The sequence below is a fragment of the Budorcas taxicolor genome, chromosome 24, assembly GCF_023091745.1.
Source record: "Budorcas taxicolor isolate Tak-1 chromosome 24, Takin1.1, whole genome shotgun sequence".
In the NCBI taxonomy this organism is placed as follows: domain Eukaryota; kingdom Metazoa; phylum Chordata; class Mammalia; order Artiodactyla; family Bovidae; genus Budorcas; species Budorcas taxicolor.
The window spans coordinates 26,219,034-26,243,148 of record NC_068933.1 but is presented as its reverse complement, the minus strand read 5'-3'; the positions used below and the strand labels follow the sequence as shown (position 1 = coordinate 26,243,148).

The following is a 24,115-nucleotide window of genomic DNA, read 5'->3' as shown; positions in this document are numbered from 1 at the left end:
GCCGGCGGGCGGCAGGCGGCGGGTGCCCATCCTCCGGCGGCAGCTGCGCGGAAGCCCCGCACGTCCCCGCGGCCTTCACCGACTCTCGGGGCGCGCGGGCCGGCGGGCCGGGGCGGGCGGGGGTCTCCCGGAGGCCGCGCGCTCGGAGCCGCCCGAGGGGCTTGGGCGGGGCGCGGGGTCCGCAGTGCCCGGCTCCTCCCTCCCCCGCCGGGAGCTGGCGGCGGCGGCGGCGGGGGGCTAGGGGAGCGGCGCCCGGGGCGGGGGCGCGCGGGGGGCGGGAGGAGGCGGCGGCGGAGGGGCGGGGGCCGCCATGGACGACAAGGCGTTCACTAAGGACCTGGACCAGTGGGTCGAGCAGCTGAATGAGTGTAAACAGCTTAACGAGAACCAAGTCCGGACGCTGTGTGAAAAGGTGAGCGAGAAGAGGCCGAGGTGCGGCCGGGGAGCCTCGGCTGGGTGCGGGGACCCCTCCTCTCTCCCCTCCCGGGCCGCCCGCCCGCCTTCATCCCGGCACCGGGTCCAGGCGGAGCTGCGTCTCATGCTCGGCATCAGCCCCTGGGCGGGGCCGGGCCTTTCCAGGACCCCTCTCGGGACACAGCCCTTGGTTAGGCCCGGACCACCCCCCCCCCCCCAACCCCCGCACCGCCCCGGATCCAGACCTAAGGCGTCTGGGATGGGTGGGTGGGGGCTCCGTGGCAGCTGGAATTCATCACCCAAGTGTGATTGTGGGGTGACCGGCGCTCTAGTGAGGATTGCTGACAACCCCAGCATTAACCCGGGCGGACTGGCAATCCCGAAGCTTCAGCCGCCAAGCAGATTAATCTCCTGCAGCCTCGTAATGGAAAGTGCACCGAAATGAGCCTGGGTGTTGTGAATTATCAACGCGCGTGGTAATAATAAACAGAGGCTTTTTCTCAGGTGACTAGGCCCTTCAAACATCGCTAATACTTGGTAACGCGTCAGGCATTTGTTTGTAGAGAGGTGGGTGTGATGGCAGACTGTGATTTTTTAAAATAGAAGTTGACTCTAGTTGAGACAGATGGTGGCTGGTCTTCACGTTGAGAGGCTCTTTGGAAGCAAAAATGTTTGATTTTTCAGAAACAAGACGGCAGGTCTTAAGTTTGGCAACAGTGCTTACCTGAAATGATAAGTGGGGTATGTGTTTCTCCTGGAGGGTAGCACTTTTCAGAAGGTTATTTCTGTTGCTGTTACATGTAAGGTTTTTTTTCATTTCCAAAAAGTAATAAAATATGCAGGTGGTTTACTGTTTGCAGTCGCTCTTGATTGTGTGATCGTAGACAATCTTCTGAATTCTGTATCCATTTTTTTCTTAACCACTGGAATTATTTTGGACTTTACATTTTTTCTCATTCATCTTTTATAGCCTAGACTATTTTTATGTAAAAAGGTCTCGTGGAGGAGTAACAAAATTATTTATTCTTTAATGCTTTTGAATTGTTATGTATTTTTAAGCCATAATCCCTAAGACTTTCTTGATTTTGTTTGGAAAGCAGGATGCCTCAGAAAGGCATTGAAGGAAAGATTTTATTAATATTATTTATAGAGTACCCTTAAAATTAAATGTCTTAGGAATGGAAGAGTTAATACTAAGTTTAAAATAGTGTTTTATTTTTTAAATTAAGTGTAACGTTTTGGGTCTTTATGTACTAACAATTTTTTTTTTTTAAGTATAATGTTGCATTTAAGTGTTCAACAAACTTGTTCAGCTATAAATATACAATATTCTTTTTCAGGTTCTTTTTCATTATAGGTTATTACATGACATTGGGTATAGTTCTCTGTGCTATACAGAAGGTTCTTGTTTCTTTTACATAAAGTAGTGTGTATATGTTAATCGCAAACTGCTAATTTATCCCCTCCCCATCCCCTTTTGGTAACCCTTAGTTTGTTTTCTATGTCTGTGAGTCTACTAAATAACTATTTATTGATACAGGAGGATGTATTTCTGTAAACAGAACTACCAAAAAGTGGTATATTTGTGTTTCTGAGACAAACTGCTTATGGACTGCTTCAGGTTCTGGCTACATTCAATTTTCTTGTGTGATAACCTGTAATTTCACGTTTTAAGACTGATGTTTTAAATCGCTGTCTCTCTCAGGCTTGACTGTCGGGTGAAATACCCAGTTCTGAAATTAGCTGAGTCAGTTAACTTCTCTGTGACTAGTAGACATAGACTTTAAGTGGTGGGCAAAGTTGGTAGTTGAATCAGTTTTTCCCTCTGACTGTCTGATAATTTTAAGACGTCTTTCGGGAGAATGTTGCACCCCTCCTCGATCACACTTCATCCTTCATCACCTGAGCAAGCTTTCTGAATTTGTCCAGAGAGATTATTTTGACTTCAGCTCTTAAATAAATTGAACTGCCAGTCCCTAGGATCTTTGAGGTATATTTAAGCTTATATCTTACCCACTTTTTTCTCTGAATATTTGTACTTTTCCACCAAACACGAATTTTTAAGTGGCAGTGCTTTGTCATTTATCTTTATCCTCTGCTTTTGCCAGGGATGTGGAGGGCTGGAGCAGAGTGGCGTGCCCCCCGCGGCCCCTGCCCTTCTCAGCGGTGCTTAGTGTGGAGCCCCTTTCCAGCAGCTGTGGCAAACCTTTGTGGTGTTGATTTTCTGTCATCTAACCTTACAGCTCCATTTTACTTCCCTACCTCTGCCCTCCTTTTTCCTGCTGAGTGCAGCATTTGTTTATAATGGCCAGCCTGCATTCAGACCCTGGCTCCACAGCTTGATGGCTGCCCAGCCCTGCCCCTCCTACTCCTTATCGCTAAGGCTGGGGTGATCACTGACCTCCTGGTTTGCTGACCTCCTGAGGCAGTTGTATTAAGACTCCACTGGAGTGAAGTCCTAACAAGAAATTTGCAGTAGATACTAAATGAAGAAAACAAAAAAACAAAACAAATGAAAAACAAACAAAAAAAACCCAGCTGTTCTGTCTTCTTTTAAGTGTCATCCTGTTTTCTTTTGGAAGAAGCTGCAAAATAAATGGATTTGTCGATGTGACTTCTCTGTGGAGAATGTACTTCAAGAGGGGTTTTCCATCTAGTGGCTCTAGAACTCTGAAAAATAGTTTCGTTATTTCTTGTGGTCCCTGTTACCTGAAGCACAAACTGCTGGGATTAGTAGTAGTTCCTCACTCGGTCTACTTAATATATGTTCTCCCCTTCCAGGTCAAGAATGGCAGGCATAAAGAAAGAATATAAGAGAAAATGAAAAGTTAAGCCTAATGTTTTAAAACTATAAAAATCACCTTTTTGTTTAATTTTTTGTGACTAGATTTTAGTTTTTTTAATAACATGATTTTTTGAGAGTCTATTAGAAATATTATTCTATAGAAAGTTACATCATAGGATGGTGATTTCTCCCTCAAAATTAAATTTCTGTTCTAACCCAGATTGCCTGAATCACAAAGAAATCAGCTGAAATTAAAGACCAGAGTGGTACCGGGAAATAGTCCTGTTTCGAGGTAGTGGCAAAATAAAATCCATCCAAATGCCGATTGGAGAATAACTGTTGATTAAAAAATATATATGAGTATGAGTGATATGGTATGTCTGGCCTTCAAGTTTAGTTTCTGTCTAGAGAAAAACTGTTTGCATAAAATAGTTGAGACATGCCTTCCAAGATGACCAGCTCTTAACATGAACTTAAATTAGCAGTCCAGGGGCTTCCCTGGTGGTCCAGTGGTTAAGACTCCTCCTTGCAGTGCAGGGGACACAGCGTCGGTCCCTGATCCGGGTCCCACACGCCACGGAGCGACTAAGCCCGTTCACCACGACTTCCGAACCCACGTGCTGCAACCACTGACGCCTGCATGCTCTAGGGCCTCTGCTCTACAACAAGGGGAAGCCCATGTGAAGCAGCAAAGACCCAGCACAGCCAAAAATTCAATTTAAAATTTTTTAATTAAAAAAAAAACGAGCAGTGGAACTTTGGGGCCAGTGGCACGTTTTGCCCCCTTAGTGTGTAGAGTTGTTGCTTCTGCGTTTGTGCACAGTGTGCACCGTGATGTATAAAGATAGGGTGCCTGGAGAGCCAGCCTGGCACAGCTGAGGACATTCTGTGACTAGAACTATATTTAACGTTTGGTAGAGTCTCAGGAGGAGACATTTTTAGGCTCTTCGACCTGATAAACTTTATTTTATGCTGTAGAACCTGGGTGATGATATTCTAAGCAGGGAGGGAAATTTTAGCCCATGTGTGTGCGAGCAGAGCTTTATACTGATTATGCAGTGGCTACTTAGAAACAATTTGAGGTTTGTATAGATACATATGTAAATTATGTATTGGTCTAATGGATATGTTCCTGGGTCCTGGCCTCAGCCTTGAAAGAAGCAGAATTCTCTGTAGGGTATTACTTCACTGATGTGAAATAGCATTTGTAAATTCGTGAATGCCTAAAACCATCTTAATGAAAATTAGGTCCTGGTAAAAATGATTTTTCTGAATCAAGAAAAGCTCTCGAGTAGTTTTCTTTAATAGTTTGTACTTAAAATTGGTGTTAACAGCCAAAAAGCCTTGTTACTTTCATTTTAACTTCCCTTGAGCAAGTATTGGTGCCAGCTCTGGTGGCCCATTGATAGAGTTGAAAAGGCAGTGATGTAGAGGACGTCCCTGGTGGTCTGTTGAGGAAGCACCTGCCTTCCAGTTCAGGGGCGCCGTTCGGTCCCTGGTCAGGGAGCTAAGATCGCACAGGCCGCAGCGAAACAGCCCACGAGCTGCAGCTGCTGAGCTCCCGCGCCACACCCAGGACCTGACACAGCCGGATACAAATAAGTCATTCTTTTAATTCAGTGATTGAGATAGAGTAGCGTGTTTCTTTCTTACTATAACAAAAAATAGCATGACTACGCTGAAATACGAGGTTAAAACCCAGTATTACCGACTGAACAAATCATTTTCATGCTTATCTAAGCCATCCTTCGTGTCAGACAGGTAAAGAAACTAAACCAGACTAGACTAGCATGAACTACTGCTTCTGACTAGAAAGCAGCCTTTTTAAAAATCAGTTCATCATTTCTCAGATGTCCATAGGATGTGTAAAATCATATTCACAGATAAAATGAAGGTAATTATAAACTGCTTTCACATGGAGTAGTTTTATTTGCAACATATGTCATTTATTCTGCTTTGAAAATCTTGCAGAGATTTTTTTCTTCATTTTTTTTTGTAGGACAAATGCTAAGAAGGACTTGGTGGATGGAGTCTTCTTTGATTAAAGGAAATCAAAATGCTATAAATTGAAGCTAAAATTAATACCAAAACAGTCACTGCATTTTAGACTATATAAACTATGTGTATTTCTTGGACTTAGTTTTTCTAACAAAAATGGCATTAAATTCACTGTTGTCCTTTCCTGGCAGTCCAGTGGTTGGGACGCCACGCTTTCACCGCAGGGAATACCAGCTGAGTCCCTGCTCAGGGAGCCAGGATCCCGCATGCTGTGTGCTGCCAAAAAAAAGAAAAGAAAAGATCCCTGTCATCTCTCCAAGAAGGCTAGTTCAGAGCTACAGCAGTGTTTCACATTTAGGTTTGGGCTTTCCTTGTATGTTTAAATTGAGATACAATTCGTATACTGTAAACGTTTGCCCTATAAAGTGTACAACTCAGTGGTTTTAGTATATTCATAGTTTTGTGATTATCTCTACCATATAATTCCAGGACATTTTCATCACTCCAGAAAATAAACCTTGTGCTCACTAGCAGTCACTCCTCATTCTTCCTTCTCCATCCCCTGGCGGCCACTGATGGACTTCTGTCTCTATGAATTTGCCTGTTGTAGACACTTTTTATCAGCGTCATCACGTGATACATTATGTTTTGTGGCTGAATAACATACCCTTATATGAATATAGCATGCGGTTGTTTTCATAATTAGGTTATTGCCATTAGAATTTGTTTCAAAGTTCAACAAGTTACTTTTTCTGATTAAAAAGTGCTTAATCGCCCAGTCGTGTCCAACTCTTCGTGACTCCATGGACTGTAGCCCGCCAAGCTCTTCTGTCCATGGGGGTTCTCCAGGCAAGAATACTGAGGTGGGCTGCATACTGTCCTCCAAGGGATCTTCCCAACCCAGGCATCAGTCCCAGGTCTCCTGCATTACAGGTGGATTCTTTAACATCTGAGCCATCAGGGAAGCCCATTGAAATAATAATACATTTTTTTTTTAATTTAAGCATCTCAAAAATGTAGGGAAGGAAACCAGCTGGCTCCAATGTTAAACACACCTTCCCCTCCCATTACCGCCCTACCTCAGGGACAAACCTGAGGTTGTTTTCCAGGCTTTTGTTCTCTCTGTGCAAAAAGCCTGTGTTTTGTGGGCTAGGAAGGATGTTTGTGGTGTGCTGTTTTTATTAAAATGGGATCACAGTTATCCTAAAACCTTTTTAACCACACAGTGTCTTGTTCTGTGTACATATGCATGCCTCATTCTTCCTTAATTTTAACAGAGTATATGATTTTTTTCTTACTTGTGTTTCCAAGCTTGATATTACTTGGTATATAGACACTTGAGTGGCATCAAACTGAAAGAAAAAGTTTGTTCCCTTAAAAAAAAAAAGTCAATTCTCATTTACAGAAGAAACCTTGTAACTGCAGGAGGCCAGGCCACCATGCTTACATTAACCTTGCCCTGTAGGATTTAGAGGGCTTCCCTTGTGGCTCAGCTGGTAAAGAATCCACCTGCAATGCAGGAAACCTGGGTTCAGTCCCTGAGTTGGGAAGATCCCGGGGAGAAGGGAAAGGCTACCCACTCCAGTATTTTGGCCTGGAGAATTCCGTGGACTGTATAGTTCCTGGGGTCGCAAAGAGTCGGGCATGACTGAGTGACTTTCATAGGATTTAGAAGTTTATTTAATCTCATCTTTTTCAGAGATCACTCTGTTCTGTGGCTTTCTTTAGATGAATTTGCCTAGGAGTAAGAGGTAATCACTTTTTAATAGCAGATGATTTATGTGTAAATAGAGGGGAAAGGAATTTGTATGCTGGCTATCCCAAAACCAAATTCAGTAGCTTTGTGGTATTTTGGCTCCAGTGATGGGCACCCGCACAGAAATAGAGATGTCAATAGCGTGTCACCTGTTGAGGGGCTGGGTAGACTTGACATTTCCATTTTCCATATTCTTAAAACATGGGTAGAGTAAAAATAAAGAATTATATGTGAATGTCATTTCCAAACTTTTATTTTTTCAGTTCTGTTCATAGATTTTACTTGACAGCAAAAGAAAGAATGTTTTAAGTGGGTGAGAAAACAAGTTTGAATGGGTAGGAATATAGCAGTGCATGCAGTAATAACAGCTGTCTGCCTGGATGCATCTGGGCCAAGTGGCATTTTCCATCACCACGGTCCTGAACTTCACAGTTTTAACTAGGTCTTATCAGAGTCTTGGGGATGTTCTTGATCTCTGTCACCTGTACAGTGTCACAAATCTTAGTCCATAGTTCTTCAGGCACTCTATCGTATCTAATCCCTTGAATCTATTTGTCACTGCCACTGTATAATCATAAGGGATTTGATATAGGTCATATCTGATGAAATGATCAAGACCATCCCCAAGAAAAAGAAATGCAAAAAGGCAAAATGGTTGTCTGAGGAGGCCTTACAAATAGCTATGAAAAGAAGAGAAGTGAAAGGCAAAGGAGAAAAGGAAAGATATACCCATTTGAATGCAGAGTTCCAAGGAATAGCAAGGAGAGATAAGAAAGCCTTCCTCAGCGATCAGTGCAAAGAAATAGAAGAAAACAATAGAATGGGAAAGACTAGAGATCTCTTCAAGAAAATTAGAGATACCAAGGGAACATTTCATGCAAAGAGGGGCTCGATAAAGGACAGAAATGGTATGGACCTAACAGAAGCAGAAGATATTAAGAAGAGGTGGCAAGAATACACAGAAGAACTGTACAAAAAAGATCTTCACGACCCAGATAATCACAATGGTGTGATCACTCACCTAGAGCCAGACATCCTGGAGTGGAAGTCAGGTGGGCCTTACGAAGCATCACTATGAACAAAGCTAGTGGAGGTGATGGGATTCCAGTTGAGCTATTTCAAATCCTAAAAGATGATGCTGTGAAAGTGCTGCACTCCAGAGTGTCAGCATATTTGGAAAACTCAGCAGTGGCTACAGGACTGGAAAAGGTCAGTATTCATTACAGTCCCAAAGAAAGGCAGTGCCAAAGAATGCTCCAACTACCACACAGTTGCAGTCATCTCACATGCTAGCAAAGGACTTCCCTGGTGGCTCAGACGGTTAAGCGTCTGTCTACAATGTGGGAGACCTGGGTTCAATCCCTGGGTCGGGAAGATCCCCTGGAGAAGGAAATGGCAATCCACTCCAGTACTATTGCCTAGAAAATCCCATGGACAGGGCAGCCTGGTAGGCTACAGTCCATGGGCTTGCAAAGAGTTGGACACGACTGAGTGACTTCACTTTCACTTTCACACGCTAGCAAACTAATGCTCAAAATTCTCCAAGCCAGGCTTCAACAGTACCTGAACTGTGAACTTCCAGATGGTGAAGCAGAATTTAGAAAAGGCAGAGGAACCAGAGATCAAATGGCCAACATCTGTTGGATCATTGAAAAAGCAAGAGAGTTCCAGAAAAACATCCATTTCTGCTTTATTGACCGTGCTGAAGCCTTTGACTATGTGGCTCACAACAAACTATGGAAACTTCTTCAAGAGATGGGAATACCAAACCACCTTACCTGCCCTCCTGAGAAATCTGTATGCAAGTCAAGAAGGAACAGGGAAGAAATGGAACAACAGACTGGTTCCAAATCAGGAAAGGAGTACATCAATTGGAGAAGGCAATGGCACCCCACTCCAGTACTCTTGCCTGGAAAATCCCATGGACGGAGGAGCCTGGTAGGCTGCAGTCCATGGGGTCACAAAGAGTCGGACATGACTGGGCGACTTCACTTTGACTTTTCACTTTCGTGCATTGGAGAAGGAAATGGCAACCTACTCCGGTATTCTTGCCTAGAGAATCCCAGGGATGGGGGAGCCTGGTGGGCTGCCATCTATGGGGTCGCACAGAGTCAGACATGACTGAAGCGACTTAGCAGCAGCAGCAGCAAGGCTATATATTGTCCCCCTGTTTATTTAACTTATATGCAGAGTACATCATGAGAAATGCTGGACTGGATGAAGCACAAGCTGGAATCAAGATTGCTGGGAGAAATATCAATAACCTTAGATATGCAGATGACACCACCCTTATGGCAGAAAGTGAAGAAGAACTAAAGAGCCTCTTGATGAAAGAGCAGAGTGAAAAAGTTGGCTTAAAGCTCAACATTCAGAAAACTAAGATCATGGCATCTGGTCCCATCACTTTATGGCAAATAGATGGGGGAACAGTAGAAACAGTGTCAAAGTTTATTGGGGTGGGGCTCCAAAGTCACTGCAGATGTTGACTGCAGCCATGAAATTAAAAGACGCTTACTCCTTGGAAGAAAAGTTATGACCAACCTAGATAGCCTACAAGCAGAGACGTGACTTTGCCAACAAAGGTCCAGCTAGTCAAAGCTGTGGTTTTTCCAGTAGTCATGTATGGATGTGAGAGTTGGACTATAAAGAAAGCTGAGTTCTAAAGAATGGATGCTTTTGAACTGTGGTGTTGGAGAAGGCTCTTGGGAGTCCCTTGGACTGCAAGGAGATCCAACCAGTCCATCCTAAAGGTGATCAGTCCTGGGTGTTCATTGGAAGGACTGATGCTGAAGCTGAAACTCCAATACTTTGGCCACCTGATGCGAAGAGCTGACTCATTTGAAAAGACCCTGATGCTGGGAAAGACTGAAGGCAGGAGAAGGGGACAACAGAGGATGAGATGGTTGGATGGCATCACTGACTCAATGGATATGCGTTTGAGTAAGCTCTGGGAGTTGGTGATGGACAGGGAAGCCTGGCGTGCTGCGGGCCACGGGGTTGCAAAGAGTTGGACACGACTGAGTGACTGAACTGAACCGAACTATCAGTCTTCATGCATGTTCAGTCATGTCCAAATCTTTGCGCCCTCATGGATTGTAGCTTGCTAGGCTCCTCTGTTCATGGGATTTCCCAGCCAAGGATACTGAAGCAGGTTGTCATTTCCTCCTCCAGTGGATCTTCCCCACACAGGGATAGAATCTGAGCCTCCTGTGTCTCCTGCATTGGCAGAAGGATTCTTTACCACTAATCCACCAGGGAAGCCCCTATCAGAGTCAGAGAATCAAACTTTGAGTTCTAAGTCACATTAAAGAAACACTCATGAGAATTACGTGCAGAGTTAAACAGTGTACAGAAAAGAGCTGGCATAGCAGCCCCAAGACCACTGTCTGTTTAAAAGCTGGGTGTCAAGGTTCTTGTTGGTGTCTGGAAACTTGGATTTGGGGAGGCTTCGCACCATTCCCTGTTGAGAATTGCTCACTGTGCCTAAACTGTTCATGCAAACAGTGTGATTTACGCTGGACATGTGGTTTTCTTTGGACGTCTAGTACTTTGGTACATCATAGAGGGACCAGCTCCCCGTCTGGGCTCCGAGGCTGAAGAGCTTCCCTGTAATGGGCAGGTTGCACACGGGCGTCAGGTGTGTCTGTGCAGCTCCACCGGGAGAGGACTCCTGAAGCCTGCCCTTGATTTGCTCGGGGCCGTGCCTCTGCGCCTTTTCCTTTTGCTGATTGTGCTGTGTCTGTTTTTACTGTCGTAAGTCATAGCCGTGAGTACACCTGTGTGCTGAGTTCTCTGGATCGTCTTTTGTGAATCGCTAGCAAACCTGGGGCACTTTTGGGGACCCCTGACACACAGGGGTTTGTACATTGAGAATTCCAGCTGTCTACAGGTGAACTGTAACTTCTGCCAAGCCAGCCCACCCTTTGCTTGAAGGGACCCCAGAGTGATTGCAAAATAAGAGCACTTTACAATAAAGGGTGTGAGTTATAAATCATTTAGAAACATGAGGGATCTGTACCATAAAGATAAAAATTTGTCTGGCCTGATGAAGTACTTCAGTGCTATGTAGATAAAAGCTCAGGAAGTATTGCTGTTAATGTAAAGCAAACACACACTGTGAATCATGTCTCTTAACTCATCTTCATAGTTGTTTAAAACCTGTGCTGGGTTAAGATAACCATATGGCCTTAAAAGAACAGTTGAATTGGATAATTACATTTTGGTACTTTTTATTTCCATGTTTAAAATAAGGTACTGAAGATAGTGTTTGTATGTGAAGGAGATTTCCTGTTTAGATTTGGAACCATCAGCTGAATGTTGAGGGTTTTTCCCAATAATAATAAATACAAGACATCAGGTCCAGGGACTTCCTTCACGGTCCAGTGGTTGACCACTTTCCAACGCAGGGGACGTGGGTTTGATCCCTGGTTGAGGAACTAAGATCCCACATGCCCTGGGGTAACTCAGCCTGTACACCACAAAGAGCCGGCACAGCCAAAAAAAAAACCAAAATAGACATCAGGTCCAACTGAACTCCAATTTATGTTCCTCAGTTTGATTTGTTTTTCCTGAACAAAATTGGGAAGCTATTTTTATGGACTAAACTTGATAAAAATGCCATTTCATTTGTAAACTTGGACATTTCTGAGCCATTTGTCAAACCTCCTAGGAGATACTTGATAATCTCTAAAATTCCCTTCAGTGCTAATTGGAATTACACCTTGCAGCAGCTCTGCCCTCCTCCTTGCCCCATCCCAGTGACTGACTGGGCAGCAGGGAGCTCGTGTCTCAGTTGGTACATCTACTTTTACCATATCTGCTCATTACTTCAGAGGATTTTTTTCATTTACTTTCTGATTCTGGGCTCTTATTAGGAAAAGTTGTTAGACAAGTGAGGTGTCATGAACTTGAACTTAGTCAATATATTTCATTTGTCACTGTTTATATATAAATTCTGTACTTTAGGGCCTCCAAACAGTAACTTGAGTCATTAAATATAGAATAGTTGAAATAAAGTTGAAAATTGTCCTATGAGTTGCTGTAAGGTGTTTGTGAAAGAATTAGAATAATTGTGACTTTTTCTTTAATATTGATATTTGTAACGTATAAATAATATTGTTCATTTAAAAAAACCAGCTTTGAGGTGAAATTTCTATGCAAGTCAGTGATTGTGAGTGTTCAGTTCACTGGCTTTTAGTACATTCGTAAATATGTGCGTCCATCACTGCCCTATTAGAATATTTTCATTACCCCTAAAAGAAATCTCTTGCCCCTTAGTTATTACCCCTCAGCCCTACCTAGGCAGCCCTGATGTTCTATCTTTGTAGGCTTGTCTGTTCCGAACAATTCACATCAATGGAGTCATCCAATATGACCATTTGTGACTGTCTTTCACTTAGTATGTTTTCAAAGTTAATAGCGTGTAATCAGTCTTTCATTGCTTTTATTATTGGATAATACTCCATTGAACAAATAATACCATTATTTATTCATTAGTTAGTGGGCTTTGAGGTGGTTTCCGCTTTTTGTCCATCGTGTGTAATGCTGCCATGAGCATGTGTCAGCTGCAGTTTTCACCTCTCGAGTCTCTGTCTAGGGATGGAATTGCTGGGTGACACGGTAGTTCTGTGTGTAGCACTGGGAGGACCTGCTGGACTGTTTGCCACAGCAGGTGTACCGTTTTAGATTCCCACCAACACTGTGAACGTTCCCAGCTTCTCCACATCCTCAAAAACACTTGTAATTCTTTTTTATCGAGCCATCCTATGATGTGTACAGTCGTCTCTTCTTGTGGTTTTAGTTTTACGATTTTATAGTGCACATTTCAGTTGATTTTTTTCCTCCACATTTTCTTAAATAGAGAAGAAGTGATGCCTTCAGATTTGTGAGAGAATCTTCTTTTTTAATTGTTGATTTCATTTCTTTAACAGGCTAAGGAAATTTTAACAAAAGAATCAAATGTACAAGAGGTCCGTTGTCCTGTCACCGTCTGTGGAGATGTGCATGGTCAATTCCATGATCTTATGGAGCTCTTCAGAATCGGTGGGAAGTCACCAGATACAAACTATCTGTTCATGGGTGACTATGTAGACAGAGGTTATTATTCTGTGGAGACGGTAACTCTTCTTGTGGCATTAAAGGTATGACTAATGAAATTCATTTTTTTTTTTCCCAAGCTTTAAATCAGCAAAAGACAGAGTGGGCATTGCATATCGTAATGTTCTAGTTTATGGTCCATTCATTTTATAGCCCCTTAAAATAATAGTTGATTTTACATCTTTTGGGAGAAAGATACGAAAATTATGCATTAAACTTCTCTTGCCTACTTCTGGTAAATTATTGCTGTAGGTAGTAATCCATAGCTAAAGTCTTAAAATCATTTTTAATCAACTTATCCCACATATATAGTTAATTGATACTCTATTTTTAAAATTCTTGCCTTGAGAAATCTGTTATTTCTGTGTCTTTTCTATTTTTACTGTCATTTAGTGCATATCTTCATCATGTCACTTTAATTAGTACAGTAATGTGGTAACCTACATTTCTCTCTCCAAGACCTGACCTCTCCAAATCTACCTTGCATATGCTGCCAGATTAAATCTCTCATTTAACTTTCATCTTACTTCAGTGTTCCCAACTCTTCAGTGATTTTGTGTTACCTTTAGAATCAAGCTTACGCTCCTTGACTGATCCTGTACTGTCTAGCCTGAATTTGCTGGTCAGAGTTGGTAGCATAAACTTTTTGCCTCAAATCAGAGAGTTCAAATGTGCTGTCTGGCTCCAAATACTTCCTTATCTGATTTCTTCAAAAGATTGGTCTCTCTTATTTCTTACCCCTCTGCCACAACGCGGCTCAAGTCCTACTGCTCCATGTTAGCTTTCCTCTTTTTTCTCTAGATTATCGTGAAACTGGCTCTCACATCCCTTATTTATGTCACATAGTGGTTTATTGCCTTGTTTTATTTATTTCCCATCCTTCCTTAAGTGAAATTAGTCCCCAACCCGCAGAATTCATGTATTATATTTCTGTGGAACTGGCATCTGGCTTTGAACTCTGTGCTCAGTGTTGGACACACAGTGGTTGCTTAGTAAATATATATGAAATATACACCTGCAGCTTTTTGGTTTACAGAATCTGATGCTTTTTCATACTTCTTACCAGACACATTCCTAACTAAAAATTATGCCATAAAGTACATCTCTATGTTCTGTCATCGAAAGGAAGCTATAAATACATTTGAAATTTCGCCCAGATTTTTCAGGGCCTGTTTTTGTGTTTTGTTGGCAAATACATTCTTCCTGTGGGAAATTAAAAGGAGGAAGAGTATCTAGAGTTCATCTCAAGTCCAGATCTCTGGTCTGTGTCCACTGAGCATTAAACAGTCTTAGTGTTCTGGAAAGACTGGGAAGACTAATGATAATTTGAGTGTGAAAAAAGTGTTAGAGACAAAGAATCAGGTACAGTTATCAGTTAAGTAAGGAATTCCAGCGAGGGGAGTACGAGTACATAGTAATGAAGAAAGATGACCATAAAAAAATATTTCAAAGTAATCAAGAGGGGACCTAGTGATGAATAAGACAGTTTTTTATTCTGAAAAAGAATTAACATTTAATGTATTGGCCATTAAATGAACAGGGTCAGAGGTTAATGTGCTTAACTAACACTAGTAGCTACCAGGTATACCGTGGGTTCCTTTTCCTTTCCCTCCAGGTGCGTTATCCAGAACGCATTACAATACTGAGAGGAAACCACGAAAGCCGACAAATTACCCAAGTATATGGCTTTTATGATGAATGTCTGCGAAAGTATGGAAATGCCAATGTTTGGAAATATTTTACAGATCTCTTTGATTATCTGCCACTTACAGCTTTAGTAGATGGACAGGTATGTATGTGAGGGTGGATAAAAGATGTTTATTAGTAATTTAGGGTCTAGGTTTATGTGACATTCTTTCTGCATCTCCCTGGCCTTTTCTGTGTCTTTAAGTTTCAGAACAGGGCATTGGGTAAGTTTTATGTGAGACAGCAAATCCTTTTTTTCATCCTTCTTCACCTTTCTGCTTCCCTTTCCATCTATTGATCCATCTATCCACCATGTGTTAAGTGACAGTCTGATTCTAAGTAATCGGACAGATCGCCCTCCTTGGAAACTTTCACAGTCTTCTACTAACACTCATAAGATAAAAATTATTTCCAGATAGCCAAGTGGAAATATGGTGCAAACTGAAACTTTTAGATGTCGTAAGGGATGCAATGCAGGGAAATGCATTTATTTATAAATCACATTTTATCTGTAGAAAAATAGAAAAGAAATGTAAAATAAACATTTAATTCAAAGAGTGAAACAGTAAATTTAAAGGGTTAATTCAAAATAAAAGCAGAAATGGATACCAACAAATAGAGTTGATGAATATAGCCAAAAGCAAGTTTTGAAAAGTCTATTTGGGAAACATAATAGTAAAAACTGATCCAGAAAAAGAGGAGGAGGTCGCATAAAACACTGGGATTGAAAAATGAAGCATTACTGATAAGTATGGAGGTACTTGGATATCACAGATATAGCTTTACTTCAATAAACTTGAAAAGATAGGTGAAATTTATTATGGCAGAATATTATTAAACTGCTTTGAAGAATTTAGACCAATGTAAATAACTACCAGGCTAAGAAAAAACTGAAGAGTAACCAGATCTAGATAGTTTTATAGGCAGTTTCTACCAAACCTTTAAGAAATACAAGATTTCCATGTTTTAGAGCTTAGGAAAAGATGGACAGCTTAAAACTCTGTAAAGCTAGTATAGCCCCAATATAACGTCAGACATGGCAAGCACAGAAAGATAAAATTGGACCAAAACCATCTGAATGCTGTATCTTTGAAGCTCAGTTAAGGAGTGAAATAGCATTAATTGGATTGAGAAAAAAAAAAAAACTATACTTACAAGCAAGAAATCAGAAACCTCTTCAAAATCAGGAGGGAAGTGTCCTCTAAAACTTTATTATTATTATCTCTGACTAAGAATCCCTGGAGGCTGGACCTGGGAGTACTGTCTTCCCTCCCTCCCACCAAATCTTTTATTTTTCAATTTTGTTTTTGTAAGTCTAGCCAATGCACTGAGCAGTAAAAAAAATTAAAAGGTATAAATGTTGAGAAGTGAAAGTGAAAGTCGCTCAGCCGTTTCCAACTCTTTGTGACCCCCATGGACTATACAGTCCATGGAATTCTCCAGGCCAGAATACTGGAGTGGGTAGCCTCTCCCTTCTCCAGGGGATCTTCCCAAACCAGGGATCAAACCCAGGTCTCGTGCACTGCAGGCAGATTGTTTACCAGCTGAGCCACAAGGGAAGCCCAAACATTTGAGAAGAAAATAACAAAAATATATTTGAAGGCAACATGATTATGTACTCAGAAAACTCTTAAAAAACTGACGGGCTGTTTTATTAGAATCATTAACAGGCATCAGTAGGATCTTTGCTGTAAGAAAAATTTTTATCTGTCAGCAGTAACCAACAGAAAAGGTAACGGTGGGTGGTCACAAGCACAGAAATTGCATTCTAGAGAAAGCAGAAACACACTACATAAAATACCTAGGATTATAAAGAAAAAAGACAGAAGAAATAGATTTAAATATTAACTGCTTTCTCCGACAATGTTTTCTGGTTTTTTTTTTTCATTGTATTTTATAAAATTTTCCACTGTGAATATTATGAAAGATTATTTTGAAAAGAAAAGCTACTAAGATTGATATTTAGCACTTAATAAAACAAGTTCATTTTCTTTTTAAATTCCCGAACAGATATTCTGCCTCCACGGTGGCCTCTCTCCATCCATAGATACACTGGATCATATACGAGCCCTGGATCGTTTACAAGAAGTTCCACATGAGGTGAACTTAAACTTAGTTTTAATGAAAAAGAAAGATATAACCACATTGTGGTAACCCTAGGTTAGTCACCTATGAGTGCTGATGAGGTATGCTTTGTGCTCCATTTTCTTTGCCAGGGCCCAATGTGTGATCTCTTATGGTCGGACCCAGATGATCGTGGTGGGTGGGGTATTTCGCCACGTGGTGCTGGCTACACATTTGGACAAGATATTTCCGAAACGTTTAACCATGCTAATGGTCTCACACTGGTTTCTCGCGCTCACCAACTTGTAATGGAGGTATGTCCTTTTCCTATAGGATGATGATCTCTGCTTCCAATAAGTGTTTCGATAGTAAGGCTCCATGACTTAGAATGTCAGAAACATCCCTCCCCATTACCTAAAGGAAAGGAGAAAAAACTTGGCTAGTTTTAGCAAGTAAGGAAAATATTGTTGACCAGAGCAAAATTGTAACTCACATTAAGACTTAGAGAAAAGTTGCAAAAATAGTAACAAAAAAATTCTTCGTATCCTACACTCAGATTCCTTGAGTATACTTTAATGTTTGCTTCATAATTCTGTCTCTCCCTTCCTGTTCCCCTTCCCTCTGACTTTTGAACTGTTCCAATGTTAGTTGCAGGTGAAATGCTCCTTTACATCCAAATTTCCATGTGTATTTTGTAAGAATAAGGACTTTCTCCTAAATAACCATGGTATACTTAATCACAGTCTGGAAATTTTCATTGAGAAAGTACTATTATCTAAATACTTCATTCAAATTTTTTTTATCTCACCAGTGTCCTTTTATAGCTAAATTTTTTATAGCAAAATTTAACTGTATTTGTGCGTGTAAGTCTAATATAGGCTCATGCTGTATTCAGTCCCCTTTGACGTGGACATAATTCCTCAGATTTTCTTTGTTTTGGATAATCTTGGCATTTTTAAAGACTACAAGCATTTTGTTTTGTAGAAATCGCCTTTGTTTGTGGTTTGGCTGATGTTTCCTTATGATTCAGGACAAGCATTTTTGGCGGGCATATCACAGTATGATATGATGCTTGTGTCCTTCTCGGCACATCATAGCAGGTCATGAGATCCGGCCCACTGCTGGTGACATTAACTTGGATCACTTAGTTAAGGTGGTGCCTGCCAGATTTCTCTACCATGATGTTAAACTATTTTTTTAAACACTAAAGGAATATAAATAGCATATAATCCTTCCAAACCAGTAGAGAGTGGCTTCAGGATGTTAGAAAAAACTTCTCTAATCCAATAGAGTCAGGTAGGGTAACAGCATGGTAAATAAAGAACATGAATTCATGTGGTAAAGATAAACCTAATTCTATCAGTCATCGTAAGGAATGTGAATGGATGAAAATTTGTACTTCCCTAAAATGCTGAGACCTTCAGATTGGAGACATAATCAGAATTCATCTGTTATTTGGAATTTACCTAAAACATAATGATACCATAGACCAGAAGTACAGGGATGGAAAATGGTGTATCAGTATATCAATTAGATAATTATCCAAAGTATAGCTAATAATATGAACAAGGCTTTAGATACATATAAATAAAAAGAAGTCTTCACTGATGAAAACTGATCTGGTTCTACGGGAGGGAATAATTGTAAATTTTAGTTTACCTCGTAATAGAGTCAAAATTCATAAAGCAAAAGTTGACACAATTTATGAGGAGGAATTGAGACCTCTTCCATCATTTTGGGAGGATTCTGAATACACATCCTAGCCCTGATCTCAAACATCGATTAAGCAGAAAAAGGTACTGAGCCCTAAGTAACAGAACCCTGTGTCTGCAGGTGAGCCTCAGTGCAGATGTCTAGTGTAAAAGATGGGCACCACATCAGGTGCACACAGAACGCTTGCAGCCTTCACATTTTCGAAGGTTACCTCTGTCAGCATGACAGTTTTATGGTGAAATACTGATTTTGATGGGTCGGTTTTTTTTTTTTATATGGCAGGGATACAATTGGTGTCATGATCGGAACGTGGTTACCATTTTCAGTGCACCCAATTATTGTTATCGTTGTGGGAACCAGGCTGCTATCATGGAATTAGATGACACTTTGAAATATTCCTTGTAAGTACCTTTAAATTTTAATTGTATGGAATCACTTTTAGAAGGAGAACTATAATGTAGATTATGAAAATTAGAGGTAGAAGATTTCTGGTTTTGGATTAGTGGGCTAAGAAACATAGCAAACCCTCTCCCCAGCAGAAACCACCATTGGACTAGAGAATGTGACATTAAACTGTTATTTCACGTTTTTGAGATTTGTCCTAAATGTATACAGCAAATGTAGACACACTGATTCTAGAAGATCTGCTGACTCTCAGCATAACACCAGAGTCTGTGGAATTTGAGTCACAGTGTGTTTGTTCTCTCCCCTGTTTCCAGATCCCTGGTACAGAAGCTACTCCGTAGGTGTGGCCAAGAAGATGGGGCTTCTCCCCCGACACAGGCAGATGCCAGCATATCTCAGCCTCCCCAGTCTGGTTCTGCTCAGTCAGTCTGGCTGAGACTTAACTTTCCCCTACCTGGTCCTAGGGTGGAGGCTTTATTCCAGTTGTGCACGTTAGGAGCAGAGAATGCTGTATCCCTGGTTCCTGCCAGCACCTGCTCTAGAATAGGAGATGCCACTAAGAAGTGGGCCTTCATACCTGCCTGCATCTCTCAACAGTGAAATAAAAGTTCTGTTCAGAAAGATGCAGAAAAAAGTTCCCCACCTTTGCCTGAGGGGACTGACCTCACTTAGAACAGAGGGTCAAGAATTGCAAGCCTAAGTATTGTGTGGAAGACAATGGGTAATATGGTGGAGACCAATAAAGAAGGCTCTATAGCTCCCACAATATTAGTAGCAATAAGCAAGAGAGGAAAGCAAGGAGAACTTTAACAGATAAAACCAGGAAAAGAGAAGAGCTTTCCTGAGATCATCACAGTCAACTCTGGGAGAAAAGAAGGCTATACTTAGTTACTAGGCTGTATGGACACAGGAGTAGTCAGACGCATCATGGTCAAAATGCTGAGAGTCTAAAAGAAGAAATCCTGGTGACAGAAAGAGAAAAATGACTTAGAAAAGAGTACCTCAATGGAGTAATCAGCTGACATCACCTCAGAGAGGCAATGAAACTTTCTTAAAGTGCTAAAAATAAAACAACCCAGGTCATATCCAGCACAACTTCAAAGTGAATGCAAAAAGGGCATACTCAGATAAACAGAAATGGAGAGAATTGCGTGCTAGCAGACCTGCCATACAAGATATACTTTCAGCACTTAAGGCTGAAAGCAAGGGACACCAGACAGTAAGTCTGCTACACACAGAAAATAGTAATTGTACCTTCTTAATGAGTTTAAAAATCAGTTGCATGACACAGCATGGATGTATTTATAGTATAGTTGAACTTATAAGTAATGGAATGTACAGAAATGTAGATTTGACAGTAACAGCACAGAAGAGGTTGAGGGGAACAAAGCTGTACTAAAGTAAGGGCCACCAGATGGTAAATTTGAATTAAAGGAAGTATATGAAGAAAAAATGAGAAAGATATTTAACAAAATCTATAAATATATACTCTCCTCTCTCGGCTTAAGGTTGTAAGAGTATGTAAAATAGTAATTATATAGTATTATATATAATTTAGGGGTTTGTAACATATATACTCTATAAGATCAGTAGCAAAAAAAAGGAAGTGGAAATGGAAAGGAGCTGTATGCTATCTAGGAGTGAACACCTTAATTCACTAGAATTTACAAATGTGAAGTAGAATTTTACAAGTTGTATAGTCTAGGTTCTAGAGTAACTGCTAATAAAAATAAGTGTACAGTTATTAAGGAATTTAAATAGTATGTTAGAAAATAATATTTTACTACAAAGAACACAGAGCAGGAACCAGGAAACAAAAGGCATAATTTAAAAAAGGAAAATGACAGTTGATATCAGTAGTACTGAATGAGTCATCAACACAGTGCTATCAAAGGGCAGAAATTATCAAGCTGGTGTTTTTGTTTTTAAATCTCTAGCTTTATAATGTCTATAGGAAGTATAATTTATATTCAAAAACATGAATAGTTTAAAAGAAGCATGATGAGAAAAGATATGCTATGCAAATAGGAACCACAGAAGTGCTGAACTGGATATACTAATATCAGACCAAATAGATTTCAAAACAAAAATTGTTACTAGACATGAAGAAGTGTATTTCACAGTGATCAAGAGTCTGACTATTAGGGAAATATATCACAAAGATACGCACTTAATAGTGGAGCCTTGAAATACATGGAGCAAAAACGAACAGAACTGAGAAAGAAACAGACAATTCAACAACAATAGCTGGAGATTTCATTATGCCACTTGGCAATAACAGAAGTACACAGAAGACTAGCAAGAAAATAGAGGACTTGAGAAACATTTTACCTCACATCTACAGAACTCTCCACCCGGCAACAGCAGAACAGTCTTCTCAAACACACCTGGAACATTGTCCAGTACTGACCGTGGGTTTGGCTATAAGCCAAGCCTCAGTAAATTTAAGAAGAATGGGATCATACAAAATATATTCTCCAAACATGGTTGGATGAAATTAGAAATCAATAGCAAAAACTAGGAAAATGTATAAATAGGTAGAAATTAAGACACTCCTAAATAACCTTTCAGGTAGTCAGAAAATGAGATGAGTGAAAATGAAAACACAGTGTACCAAAACTTATGGGATATCCCAGTGGAAGCAGTATTTTCAGAGAAATTTATGGTAGTAAATGCCTATATTAGAAATCAGGTAGAATTAGAAGTTGACAGTCTGTAACCCGGAAGAGGGGTTTCACCAAAACTCACTCGTGCTGGTACTCTCATCTCCAAATCCAGCCTCCATAACCTATCTTTACATCTTATGGACCTAGAAAAAGAAGAGCAAGTTAAAGTTATTGCAAGCATATGGAAGGAAATAAAGTTAGTGGTGGAAATAAAATTAAATAGAAAAATAGTGAAAACCAGTGAAACCGAACGTTGTTTCTTATTGATAGAATTGAAAAGCCTTAAGTAGATTGGCCAAGAAAAAAGAGTGAAGACCCATCATTAGCAAAATCCGCACAAGCCTTACTGAAATAAAGAATTGTAAGGGAATACAAGGAATAACTCGGGGGGCAAATTAGGTAACTAGGATAAAATGGATGAATTCCTAGAAAGACAAAAAGAAAAACTACCAAGACTGACTCAGAAGTAGAAAACTTCAATAAACTTGAAGCAAGTGAAGAAATTGAATTAATAATTTTAGGACTTCCTACTAAGAAAAGCCCAAGCCCAGTTGGCTTCAGTTGTGAATTGACCAGATGATTAAAAAAAGGAATTAGCACCAAGCCTGCACAAACACCTCCAAAAAACAGAAGAGGAAGGGTTACTTCCTCACCCATTCTTTAAAGATATTTCCCTAACACCAAAATCAAAGACATGTTAAGAAAACTACCGACTATAGTCTTTATGCATATATAGATGCAAAAATTTGCAACAAAATAGTAACCAAGTCCAGCAGTATATAAAAAGGATTATACACTGACCGAGTGGGATGTATCCTAGGAATGCAAAGTTGGTTCAGAATAGGAAAATCAGTTTTTACAATGCTGCTGCTGCTGCTAAGTCGCTTCAGTCATGTCCGATTGTGCAGCCCATCAGGCTCCTCCGTCCCTGGGATTCTCTACGCAAGAACACTGGAGTGGGTTGCCATTTCTTTCTCCAATGCATGAAAGTGGAAAGTGAAAGGGAAGTCGCTCAGTCGTGTCCGACTCCTAGCGACCCCATGGACTGCAGCCTACCAAGCTCCTCCGTCCAGGAGTGGCTTGCCAGTGCCTTCTCCAAGTTCTTATAATAAACCATATTAATAAAGGGCAGAAACCACATGATCTTCTCAGTAAGGCCAGAAAAACCCATTTGTCAAAATCCAGCACCCTTTCACAATAAAGATGCAGTTGACCCCTGAACGACATAGATTTGAACTGCATGAGCCCACTTATATGTGGTTTCCTGTTTTAGTACTCTAGTATTACAGGATCCTTGGAACCACAGGTAGGAACCACATACAGAGGGCTTGGCTGTAAGTTATACTCGGATTTTCAACTGCAGAGGGTCGGGACCCCAACCCCCACCTCTTTCAAGGGTCAGCTGTGCTCACCTAGTCAAAGAAGGGAACTTTCTCATCCTGATAAAGGTCGTCTACAAAACCCCCACAGCTAATTTCATCATTCTTAATAGTGAAAGACTGAATGCTTTTCCCTTAAAATCTAAAACAAGCATGTCTGCTCTCATTGCTTCCATTCAACTGAATGTAATATTACAGACCTCTTATGTCAGATGTGAGCCAGACAGCTTCTTAGCTTAAATCTTCACTGTAGCTCAGGTGGTTTTATGGAAGAGAACACTTGCAGTGACTTACCCAGGGTCATAACAGAGAAGGCGAGAGACGAGCACTGCTCTTTCTGCCTCAGTGTCTGTTCTTAATTGATTTGTTTGCCTGCAAAGTCAAAACCTGTAACCAGTTGCTTTCTCTCTCTTTTTTTTTTGCCATTTATAGCCTTCAATTTGACCCAGCACCTCGTCGTGGAGAGCCTCATGTGACCCGGCGCACCCCAGACTACTTCCTGTAAATCTCTCTTGGGAAAACCCGCCTTTGTATGTGGAAGTATATCTGGCTTTATATATATATATATAAATATATATATATATATAAACAAAACAACAAAAAAAGCAACAGTAATCTATGTGTTTCTGTAACAAATTGGGATCTGTCTTGGCATTAAACCACATCATGGACCAAAATGTGCCGTACTAATGATGAGCGTTCAGCACAATTTGAGACTGAAATTAGTTCAACACTATGTTCTAGATCGGTCGGTCTTAACAGTTTGCCTGCTGTATTTGTAGTAACCATTTTCCTTGGGACTGTTCAAGCAAAAAAGGTAACTAACTCCATCTCTTGCACTTACTGGGAAATTTTAGTTGAGAGTGTTTAACTGGCATGGATTAATAGGGTTGGATTTTTATTTTTAAGAAAAATTCACAAGCTAACTTCCACTTAATTCTTTACCATTTATTTTATTGAAATGTATAATTAACTGAAAAAAGGATTCTTGGGAGTATGTTGTCATAACATTTAAAGAGATTTCCCTTCTTTAAAAATAAATTACTGTTTTATGTTGATCTGCATATTTCTGTATATTTGTCATGATAGTGCTTGCATTCTACTTGGTGTACTGAGCAAATAAACTTTCTGTTTTAAACAAAAACATGTTGAG

At 40.6% G+C, this 24,115-nt stretch overlaps 1 protein-coding gene across 1 annotated transcript; it reads left to right on the top strand.

Annotated features, from left to right (window-relative positions):
• Nucleotides 1-284: 284 nt before the first annotated feature.
• PPP2CB (protein phosphatase 2 catalytic subunit beta) lies at nt 285-24,115 on the top strand. Its single transcript, XM_052661288.1, has 7 exons — nt 285-412; nt 12,884-13,093; nt 14,665-14,838; nt 16,746-16,835; nt 16,952-17,113; nt 18,795-18,913; nt 23,395-24,115. Exons 1-7 carry the CDS (start codon nt 311-313, stop codon nt 23,465-23,467), a joined length of 930 nt encoding a protein of 309 aa, XP_052517248.1. The 5' UTR covers nt 285-310; the 3' UTR covers nt 23,468-24,115.

Bases quoted from the DNA above. Each gene is read 5' to 3' on its own strand.
- PPP2CB (XM_052661288.1), top strand. From the start codon at position 311: ATGGACGACAAGGCGTTCACTAAGGACCTGGACCAGTGGGTCGAGCAG. The intron at 14,839-16,745 runs GTATGTATGTGA...ATTCCCGAACAG, and splicing joins CAGCTTTAGTAGATGGACAG to ATATTCTGCCTCCACGGTGG. The intron at 18,914-23,394 runs GTAAGTACCTTT...TGCCATTTATAG, and splicing joins GACACTTTGAAATATTCCTT to CCTTCAATTTGACCCAGCAC.